General features: G+C 39.2%; 1 protein-coding gene across 3 annotated transcripts in view; it reads left to right on the plus strand.

The window, feature by feature from the left end:
* DROSHA (drosha ribonuclease III) overlaps nt 1-12,062 on the plus strand; it is a 122,740-nt gene that overhangs the window by 47,576 nt on the left and 63,102 nt on the right. For all 3 annotated transcript variants that reach the window (XM_061393809.1, XM_061393807.1, XM_061393808.1), the window contains one exon: nt 11,572-11,741. In XM_061393809.1, the coding sequence (XP_061249793.1) occupies nt 11,572-11,741 (170 nt within the window). The remainder of the gene's footprint in view (nt 1-11,571; nt 11,742-12,062) is intronic.

Genomic DNA, 12,062 nt, shown 5'->3' on the forward strand with positions numbered 1-12,062 from the left:
TTTTTTGACATATACTTTTATTCATTTTATAGTGAAGAACAATTTATTCTCATGAAATTAAATATATATTTAATTACATATAATATTTATATTACATATATATAAGTAAATATATGACTGCTATGTTTTTCAAAGCAACATTTTAACTTTTAAAAATTTTTGTCAAGAGGCTAGCTGTGAGATACGGCATTGTATTTAGAATTTTTTAAAAAATGGTTGGGCTTTTAATGAGATATTTGGACGCCTTTTTGTTTGTAAAATCTTCACCATCCTAAGTGAATTCTTCCTTGGAATCTCATTCTCATGTCTCACTTTCTGGTGACATCCACTTATACTTCCAGGTCCTCGTTTCCTTGTTCCCTTTGCTTCTGCCTGAATCTTCTTTTTTCTCAATGTGTACAGCCACCTTTCTTTGCTTTCCTGCTTCAGTCCTCTCCTCTGACTTTTGTCTCTCAGCTCTAGTGGCCTCAGCCCCTTGTGCTAATAACCACCACCTTCTGTGGAAATGTCAGTTCAACCATTTGCCTTTTCTTCTCTGATAATTTGGGCCTCTTGGTGATACAGGAGGAAAAAAAAAATGACTGCTGCAGTAAATCTGTGGTTTATCATTTCAGCTGGGGAGCTTTTCAGCGTGTCAGCTCTCTGCCCACATTTACACATCAGCAGTTCACGAGTTCAGCGTCATGCTCATGCTCCCCTCCTCATGAACGTTGGGGAGCACTTGCCTCCCCCATGCCTCAGAGCCGTCCAGGAGCCTGTTGGATTCTGGGCTGTTCACAGCCTGGCTTTGCTGTGGCATTCCACTCCCCCTTACATGCCCTCACCCCGCTGTAGCTGCTGATGTCAGACTGAATCCAGTGGACACGCTTCAGTTGCATCTCCTCCCTGATATGATACCTGGGCTTTTAGTGTGTTGCGCCTGCTGCGCGCTCCTTACTTGCCTCTGGCTCTCTGATTCGTCTTTTGTGGTTTTTATCTTATCTATTCATTCTGGTGTAGATTTTCCTCCAGCTTTTGTCCTTGGTACCCTCTCCTCAGTCTACTCAGTCAAGGTGGCTTATTGTTAATGTTTATTTTGTTTGGAAAATGTATTCAAAGCATTTTCTTTTGTATATCTGCATATTTTATTTCTTTTTGTCTTTATTTTTTTATTTTGTGTTTTGGCCGTGCCGCAAAGCATGTGGGATCCTAGTTCCCTGACCAGGAATGGAACCTGTGGCCCCCTTACCATCACCACTCCCCCAACCCCTTGCAGTGGAAGTATGGAGTCTTAACTACTGGACTGCCAGGGAAGTCCCCTGGTTTCATTTTATTGAGAGGTCCTTTTTTTCTTTTTCTTTTCAAGTGAATGAACCTATGATTTTGTAATGGAGCTTTAATGGTAAACTTATGAGAAAATGGTATTAGAGTGAGTTTGTTGAAAAGCCTTTCCTTTCTGTGTCTATCTGCCTCTAGGAATTTTATGAACAAACAAATCTCTAAGAGAATGTGGACACTTATTTTAAAATCATCTTAAAGAAAAATCCTGTGTCAGGTGTTTACTTTATGGGATTTCAACTCTCACAAAATGTTTCTCGTAACTATGCAGGGATGACACTCAGGTTGTTGTAAAGAAAAAGATCTCTTGGCTTATTTTTAAACAGAATTGACTTTTTCATTAGACTTTCTTTGAAAATATACTTACTTAAAAAAAATCTCAGAAGGATACAGAAAAATGCCTTTTTCTGTATAAAATGCAGTTTGTTATTGGATGGCAAATTATGCTTGATTCATTTTTCAAAATATGACTTCACTAAAAATCTTTAGAAAATGGTGAGTTCAAAATGGTGTGTCCATTATATTTTCATTTTTTTCCCTTCTTGCCTTTTTTACATGCTAGTCGTCATACTGATACATGTTTTGCATCCTAATTTTTAGTAATTCATCCAGTAGATGGATATTTGTTAAAGATCATGATATGTAGTACCAAATTTCTTATCAAAAGAATCCCATCAGTTTATGCTGCTGTAAAAAATGAATTATTAGTCTTCTTCACATTTTGGACTTTGTTTCTTTGCTTCCTTCCTTCCAACTGTAGCTCCATGAGGCTGAGGCGTTAACAGTCTGTCTTGTATCAGTACTAACATATTCCTTGGCACATTGCAGGGGCTCAGTAAATACTCGTTTACAGACTTTAAACAATCTGTCATAAGAGTGCCTTAGTTAAATATTCATGTATTTTGTTATTAATGAGAGTGAATGTGGTTTTCACTCATTCTTTGGTATTGTCTCTCATTTTTGAAAAATAAACCTTTGATTGAAGTAGAACACAAATATTGAATGTGCACTTGTCATAAGACTCAGTGAATTTTCACCAAGTGAATATAACTGTGTACTCAGCCCCCCACTCAAGATTACCAGCATTGAAGAGCCCCTTTCTAGTCACCACCTGACTCCTTAAGGCAACCTCTATTCTGTCTTGAAAGTACCATGTATTAGTTTTACCTGTTTTTGAATTATAAAAGTTAGAATTGTATATATTTTTTGTTTCTATCTTCTTCTTTATTTTGTTTTAGAAATACCTGTTATAGTTAACTGTAGTTGGCACATTCTCGTTGCTGTATGGTATTATACAGTGTGACTAAATTAAAATGTATTTAACCTGTCTGTGATTAATGGACATTTTGGAGAAGCTCTATACAGTCAGCAAAAACAAGACCAGGAGCTGACTGTGGCTCAGACCATGAACTCCTTATTGCCAAATTCAGACTTAAATTGAAGAAAGTAGGAAAAACCACTAGACCATTCAGGTATGACCTAAATCAAATCCCTTATGATTATACAGTGGAAGTGAGAAATAGATTTAAGGGCCTAGATCTGACAGATAGAGTCCCTGATGAACTATGGAATGAGGTTCGTGACATTGTACAGGAGACAGGGATCAAGACCATTCCCATAGAAAAGAAATGCAAAAAAGCAAAATGGCTGTCTGGGGAGGCCTTACAAATAGCTGTGAAAAGAAGAGAAGTGAAAAGCAAAGGAGAAAAGGAAAGATATAAGCATCTGAATGCAGAGTTCCAAAGAATAGCAAGAAGAGATAAGAAAGCCTTCTTCAGCGATCAGTGCAAAGAAATAGAGGAAAACAACAGAATGGGAAAGACTAGGGATCTCTTCAAGAAAATCAGAGATACCAAAGGAACATTTCATGCAAAGATGGGCTCGATAAAGGACAGAAATGGTATGGACCTAACAGAAGCAGAAGATATTAAGAAGAGATGGCAAGAATACACAGAAGAACTGTACAAAAAAGATCTTCACGACCCAGATAATTATGATGGTGTGATCACTGACCTAGAGCCAGACATCCTGAAATGTGAAGTCAAGTGGGCCTTAGAAAGCATCACTACGAACAAAGCCAGTGGAGGTGATGGAATTCCAGTTGAGCTGTTCCAAATCCTGAAAGATGATGCTGTGAAAGTGCTGCACTCAATATACCAGCAAATTTGGAAAACTCAGCAGTGGCCACAGGACTGGAAAAGGGCAGTTTTCATTCCAATCCCAAAGAAAGGCAATGACAAAGAATGCTTAAAGTACCACACAATTGCACTCATCTCACCTGCTAGTAAAGTAATGCTTAAAATTCTCCAAGCCAGGCTTCAGCAATATGTGAACCGTGAACTTCCTGATGTTCAAGCTGGTTTTAGAAAAGGCAGAGGAACCAGAGATCAAATTGCCAACATCCTCTGGATCATGGAAAAAGCAAGAGAGTTCCAGAAAAGCATCTATTCCTGCTTTATTGACTATGCCAAAGCCTTTGACTGTGTGGATCACAATCAACTGTGGAAAATTCTTCAAGAGATGGGAATACCAGACCACCTGATCTGCCTCTTGAGAAATTTGTATGCAGGTCAGGAAGCAACAGTTAGAACTGGACATGGAACAGCAGACTGGTTCCAAATAGGAAAAGGAGTTCGTTAAGGCTGTATATTGTCACTTTTTTTATTTAACTTCTATGCAGAGTACATCATGAGAAACGCTGGACTGGAAGAAACACAAGCTGTAATCAAGATTGCCGGGAGAAATACCAATAACCTCAGATACGCAGATGACGCCACCCTTATGGCAGAAAAGTGAAGAGGAACTCAAAAGCCTCTTGATGAAAGTGAAAGAGGAGAGTGAAAAAGTTGGCTTAAAGCTCAACATTCAGAAAACGAAGATCATGGCATCCGGTCCCACCACTTCATGGGAAGTAGATGGCGAAACAGTGGAAACAGTGTCAGACTTTATTTTCCTGCGCTCCAAAATCACTGCAGATGGTGACTGCAGCCATGAAATTAGAAGACGCTTACTCCTTGGAAGGAAAGTTATGCCAACCTAGATAGCATATTGAAAAGCAGAGACATTACTTTGCCAGCAAAGGTCCGTCTAGTCAAGGCTATGGTTTTTCCTGTGGTCGTGTATGGATGTGAGAGTTGGACTGTGAAGAAGGCTGAGCGCTGAAGAATTGATGCTTTTGAAGTGTGGTGTTGGAGAAGACTCTTGAGAGTCCCTTGGATTGCAAGGAGATCCAACCAGTCCATTCTGAAGGAGATCAGCCCTGGGATTTCTTTGGAAGGACTGATGCTAAAGCTGAAACTCCAGTGCTTTGGCCACCTCATGCGAAGAGTTGACTCATTGGAAAAGACTCTGATGCTGGGAGGGATTGGGGGCAAGAGGAGAAGGGGACGACAGAGGATGAGAAGGCTGAATGGCATCACTGACTCGATGGACATGAGTCTCAGTGAACTCCGGGAGTTGGTGATGGACAGGGAGGCCTGGCGTGTTGCGATTCATGGGGTCGCAAAGAGTTGGACACGACTGAGCGACTGATCTGATCTGATCTGATATTTTTAGTTTTTGACTCTTTCAGATAGCACGCATATGTTCATCAAACTCTTGTACATGCCTTTTGATGTGCATATTTATGCTTTCCTGTAGTGGATATCTACCTAGGAGTGGATATTCTGGATGCTTTTAAGTTTTGCTTTGTAGATATTTTCAAACAGTTTTCCAAAATGATGGTACCTTTTCACTGTCCCATGTGCAGTATAGATAAGAGTTCAAGTTATTCCACATTTGCACCAACACTTGGCGTTTTTCTTTCTTTTTCAAGTTAGCTAGTCTGATGAGCATCAGAGGTATCGCAGTATGGTTTTAATTTTCATTTCCCTAAAGACTAATGAAATGGAACACCATTTCATACATAGACCATTTCCCTGTTGACTTTTGTTTTTTCCTTGTTGACTTTTGAAGTGCCTATTCAAGGCGAAGGCAATGGCACCCCACTCCAGCACTCTTGCCTGGAAAATCCCATGGATGGAGGAGCCTGGTGGGCTGCAGTCCGTGGGGTTGCTAAGAGTCAGACACAACTGAGCAACTTCCCTTTCACTTTTCACTTTCCTGCATTGGAGAAGGAAATGGCAACCCACTCCAGTGTTCTTACCTGGAGAATCCCAGGGACGGGGGAGCCTGGTGGGCTGCCGTCTATGGGGTCACACAGAGTCAAACACGACTGAAGTGACTTAGCATTCAAACCTTTAGTTCATTTTTCTGTTGCTTTATTTGCCTTTTTCTTGTTTATTTGTAGGTATTTTTTATATATACTTATTATATGAGTCTTTTGGCCAATATGTGTATTGCCAATACCTTCTCTGTGATTGCTTTTTCACCATCTTAATGGTGATTTTTTTTTTTTGATGAACAGAAATTCTTAATTTTAATTCTTATTTTTCCTTTTTGCTTAGAGCTTTTTGTATCTTGTTTGTGAAAACTTTGCCTACCTCTAGATCATCAAGATACTCTCTATGTTTTCTACAAATTTAGTCCTATAATCTGTCTCAGATTTGTTTTTGTAAATAACATAAGATATGGGTCAAGATTCATTGTTTTCAATATGACATTCAGTTGACTAGCACCATTTATTGAAAAGACCATTCTTTCTTCACAAAATTGAAGTGTTACCTTTGCCCTTATTTGTGTCCAGTCTGTGTGTGTGTGTGTGTGTGCGCGCGCGCACATATAAACAGTACAAAAGTGTATGAAGTAAAAAAGTGAACACCAACTTCTAGACATGTGAGGATAAGTAGTTGCTATAAGTGGTTTGATTTGTATTTGTTTTCACCTATAAAGAGAGAATTATACTTTTTTCTTTAAGTGAGATAACACTAAACATGTTACACAACTTGACTTTTTTACCCAGCTGTTTCAGACATCCTCTATATAAACACGTTGGAGAAGGAAATAGCAACCCGCCCATTCCAGTATTCTTACCTGTAGAATCCCATGGACAGAAGAACCTGACAGGCTACAGTCTGTGGGGTCACAAGAGTTGGACACGACTTAGCGGCTAAACTACTACTACTAAAATTCACATTGGAGAAGGAAATGGCAACCCACTCCAGTATTCTTGTCTGGAGAATTCCATGGACAGACGAGCCCGGCAGGTTGCAGTCCATGGGGTCACAGAGAGTTGGACACGACTTCCTGACTAACACACATGCACACACACACACACACACACACACAAATACATTGCCTTAATTTTTAACACCTGTGTGGCATTCTATAGATGAATAGACATCGGGTTTGTTTTTTTTTTTTTTTTTCGGGTTTGTTTTTTTACAGTTCCTTTAGTCAGGAGTATTTTGGAAGTCTCTATTCTGCAACCCCTCCACCCCCGCTCCGCACCATTACATGTAAATACTTTAGGTATAGTCTTATGCATCTATTCTTTTGCATTTGTGTGTTTTTATAAGGTGGAGTTCTAGAAGTAATTATTTGTTAAGACAGTATGCACATTTTAAATTTGGAAAGAGCTGGCCAAGTTTTTTCTAGAAAGGACATAGTTTTGTAGTTCTAACCAGCATTTTTGACACCACCCTTTTCCGATACATCTGCCAACACTGGGTTTTACTAGCATCTGATACATAAAAAGTTATCTCATTGTTATTATTAATATTTGCCTCTTACTTGAACTCCTGTGAGAATGAACAACTTTTTTATAGTGTTTCAAGTATTTAGTGGTCCTCTTACTCTCATCGGCTTTTTGTTCGTAACAGTTATTATAATACATAGATTGAAAGTTTATCAGTCATTATCTTTTTCTCTAGTTCCTCAGTGGACCTGCTTTGAAGTCAGCTGTCTCAGTTGCTTTATACAAATTTATCCAAAGTTTAGCTAATAGATTAAACCAAGGATTCTTCAGTGCAGGTCAGTTTACCAGAAGTCAAATTACAGAACAACCAATTTATTGATATCATAAGAGTTTTCTCAAATTTTTGTTTCTTTCCTTATCCCTGCCTCCACCTTTAGTAGTTAGACAGTTGATATGAACTCATATCATATCAGAGCCAGTTTAAGGTTTTATCTTGATTGTAGCCAGGGCTAGGGCAGGGCATAATTCAAGATAGAAAGGCTGCACTTACAGGAAAGCCTGTTGATTGCTTGTATCATTGCTGTAGTAAAGCTTTGAGAATCCCAAATCAGTTTTGCAAATCAACTATCTAGCAGATGGATTTTTGGAAATTGTCTCATTTTGGAGAAGCAGTTCTTTAGTTATGGCTCACAGAGGGCCAAAGAGGAAGAGAGTATATCAGAATTCCCAGGAGGGAAATGTAGTTTGGAAAAAGACATAAATTGATACAGTGTCTTAATGTAGCTTTGTTTGTGGAGAGTTGAGAAAGTTCTGTGCTATTAATAAAAGTTTTCAAAATTTAAGATTATATAAAGGTGTCCTGTAGGAATATTTGGGAGACATAATTCTATGTCTGCATATAGGTAATGCAGTTATATAGTTATTCTCAGTGTAGGGAACGACAGTATTGTATGTTTCTTAAAACTGAGTATTATACTCTTGAGAACTACTTATTTAACCAGTATATTCTTAATACAAATTCCCTCGCAAATTGCCCCTCCTCCCAATAACCATATAAATCATCAAGTGATATAAACTGTGAGAATTAAGTCTCTAAGAAACAGTTTATAAAGTCTGTCAGTTCATTAATGACTGTCCAGATTCATTCCCTGAAACACAAACTCCAGTTCTTCCCGAATAATGAGCCGTTGTCATGGTTCCAGTCCCAGCGCTGGCAGAATTCCTGCTAACCTTAGCTTACCCGCTCTAATTTCTCATTTGTATCGGGTCCTATTTATCTCAGCCAACGAGATAAAGATTACTTCCTAGCCCTCAGTGACATAGTTCCATAAATCCCCAACATAAACATGTAGCATAGCAGACAAACCAAAAGAGCCAATTCATTAGCATTAGTAGATTCATGGCAGTCTGCGAGCAAGTGGCCACATTATTTATCTGCTTCAGAAAGTCATCCCACAAATATTTCTGCAATGTCCTTTTTGCCAGGCTGGGTGTGAGGGATGGAGCTCTTGCCCTGTGGGCTCCGTGGGACTCTCTAGTTCTGTCTGCCTTTCCTTATATTCCTGTAAGGGTTTCACCTCATGTTATCTGTCCTGAGTTTCTACTTTTTCACACCAGTAAATATCTATCTTTTTAGATTTTAGCTGTTTTTAAAATAATTTAGCAGTTTTCGGCATGGGTTTATAGTTTCTCCTTTAGCATTACCTCACGCCTAATATGTGTATGTTTTAAAAAAAAATTCTTTCTAGTTCCATGCAGCTATAAATCTCTCCTCCCTCATCAGCACCTTTGCACCCAAACTAGGCAGAAGTGTTCTCAGGGCACTTGGCGGCCTTCCTTCTTTATCTCGCAGGTACTCTTCTCCTCAATTGGGCAGTGCCCTTGGTTTGCAGGTTTAAGTGTTCCTCCCTCTCAGTAGCTCTTTGATTTTTTTTATTCTTTTCCCTTTAAATTCAGTGCCCTTAGTCCTTTTCCCATTTATTTGAAGTGTCCTAAAGTTGGCCACTTGTAACCGTGGGGTGGCTTTCAGCACCAATGTGTATAGCTAGAGTTGCATGTCTTTTCTCCTTCCAACCTTCCCAAATAAAGTCTGAATGTTCTTCTCTAATCCTTATAGCAAAACAACACTCTGCTCCTCTGATGTATCCTTATAAGCACACAGTGCTCTTTAGTAATCTTACTGTGTTTTACCCTTCCTTGGTTCCTAGAATTTCCTCAGTATGGCAGTTCTTCTGAGGGCTAGGTTTGCTTTATCCCTGCTGCTGCTTATGTTAACACATGCAAGTGTAAGTCAACTTGCTCTGGCTTTAGAGGTCTCTTGTCCACCTGCTCACTTCAGGCTCCCCCCAGAAGCAGAGATTAGCATGGACTCAGACTGACTGAGGGGCATTATGATTTGCTGGGCTCCTTAGCAAAGGGGAAAACATCATTGATTGAGAAAGTCATGTCACATGCAGGCAGATTAAAATGTCTGTTGAGACAGAGTCTAAGAAATATGTCCTTAACCATGGAAGTTTGTTAATCAAAGGTGACTTGTAGTTTTAAGGCAGATGTTTTGTAATGAGGCATACCATTTTATTTTTTTTTTACTGCTGTGAATAATAGTAAGAAGAATAGACAGAACATGTCCTCATGTAGGTTGATTGTATTTTCTACTTTAGTTACTTCTTTTTTTTTTTTAAAGAGACTCGGTGTCTTTACCTCTTTTCAGAATGTTACCTGCAAAGATTCCTCTAGGAACTGTTGTGATTAATCATCATTAGTCAACTTGCTTCTTAAAGTCCCGGAGCTTATGTTTTTGTTTGTTTTTTTCCATAATTGTTACATGGGACCATTCATAGTGCCAGGCACATAATGGTGAAAAACGTGCTCCCATCTGAGAGTCACTTCCGGAGATCTTACTGTGCTCTGTAAAGCTTGGCAAGATCTGATTTCCCTGCTGCCTCTCTTACATTCTCCTCCTCAATTTGCTCTATCCATGCTGGCCTCTTTGCAGTTCCTGGAACACATCAGTCCCACCTTCGGGCTTTGGCTATTTTTTCTACCAGAGACACCCCTCTCCCAGGTAGCCACGTGGAGCTCCTCTGCTTCTTTCAAATCTGTCAGATGGCAGCTTTTCAAAGACATCTTTCCTGACCACCCTTTTATGTATAGTTGCCCAGTTTGATCCATTTTCAGAGCCCTCATCCCTGATCTATTATTAAGTAGTTGTTTTTTATTGTCTCTTTCTCTCCTCTGGAACATAAGAGTTTCACCTGTTTAGCACTGTGTTTCCTGGGCCAGCTACGTAATAGGTGCTAGTAATTATTGAATGAATGAATGTGTATTTAGATTAATAAATGAATGCATTCCTACATATATAGTAGCCATATAGCGGCAATGCCATTTAATTCCAGGGCAGCATCTGAGATAGAAAAACACAAATCAAAAAGAAATTTTGATCCTTACTGTCTTCTGTCTTAGAAGTGTAGGCCTAAGATCTTAGCCCATAGCAACTCAAATTAAAATCTTTTATCTTCTTCCATTTTCTAGTATCCTAGATTCCTTGGGTGTCATAAACTCTTCTAGCACAAATAGGACCCCCTCATTTATGCCTGCCTGTCTCCAGCATCTTGGTCCCCTTGTTTCTCCACGAAGTGTTTGGCCCTGTACTACTGTTTCTAGCGTGTCTTATGACCTTGGGGAGAGTTGTTATTGTTCTCTACACCATCAGGGCTCTTGTCCTTCTTTTGGGTGGGACTAGGCAGAGAAAAGTTGGTTGTACGTACTGGTCAAGAAGCTAATAAACCCAGGGACTTCCGTGGCAGTCCAGTAGTTAAAACTCTGTGATACCAATGAGGAGGGCGTGAGTTCAGTCCCTGGTCGGGGAACTAAGAACCCGTGTGTTATGCACTGTGGCCAAAAAAAAAAAAAAAAAAGCTAAACCTAAAGAGAAGGCAGAAGCCTGTGAAACTGAAATTAATGTGCATATTAGATGAATGGCTTTGCTTCACGAAGTACCAGATTAATTGAGTTTTTCCAAGGTACTTTATTTATGTTCTTTGTTGTTTTTAGCCTCTGTACTTGGTAATATATGCTTCTTTAAGTCTCAGAATACTTGGTATTTTTTCCATGTACCAACTCCATAATGATCTTCATGATATTGGTATAAACTCTTTATTTCTGTTACTCATGGCGGGTGCAGCACATTAGCACCAAAAAATTAGGCCATAGTGCAACAATAGTTTATTGAAAACATCCGTAAGTATCTCATAAAAGCTTAGAATTTCCTTAAATCAGTAATGTCACTTTCATCTGTTACCCTATAAAGACTGACAAAATATTTAAAACATAACACGGTTCTGTATGTTATAAACTGTGGTTCTTTACACTAGGTGGTTTTAAATTTATTTAGGTAGGCACCTTTTTTATATTCCTACCTCAGAAATGGAGCCTTTTATCATTTATAATGTTGTTGTTGCCATTTTCGTAAATGAGATGGTTTATGGGCTCTGTTCATCAGTGAAACAAACGGCTTGCCTATTATTTGGCACCTGGTTAAACAATGGTTTAACAATGTAAATTCTAAGCTACCTTTTTACAGGGGCTCTTCTCTCGCTGTCTTGTTCTTCCTGATTGGGTAGAGGACTGGCTGTTAATTGAGTACGCTTATTTTCCCTCTCTCTCCACTGTCACCTGAGATGGAGGGAAAGAAGTACTGTCTATGCACCAGATCCTCCTCTACTTACTACGGTGTAGCAAAGCCCTTGTTCCCGAAGAGGAGATTGCCAATATGCTTCAGTGGGAAGAACTTGAGTGGCAGAAATACGCGGAAGAATGCAAAGGCATGATTGTCACCAACCCTGGAGCGGTATGTGCTGGTGTTGACGGTCAGAGACTGAGTCACCTTCCTTTCAGGTTTGAGTGTTTCGTAAAAATGCTAACAGAATGTTTTTAAAGATTTAAGTACTCATTGCTTCTTGTCCTTTGAGTAATTTTTTTCCTTTAAATATTTAGTACATAAGAAAAATATTATAATATAGGCGTATCTGTAGGCATATATGTAGCCATAAGAGTTGGTGATGGACAAGGAAGCCTGGCGTGCTGCAGTCCATTGGGTCTCAAAGAGTCAGACATGACTGAGCAACTGAACTGAACTGAAGGCATGAAAGTGAAAGTGAAGTCGCTCATT

This window comes from Bos javanicus, chromosome 20 (genome assembly GCF_032452875.1).
Source record: "Bos javanicus breed banteng chromosome 20, ARS-OSU_banteng_1.0, whole genome shotgun sequence".
Lineage (NCBI taxonomy): Eukaryota > Metazoa > Chordata > Mammalia > Artiodactyla > Bovidae > Bos > Bos javanicus.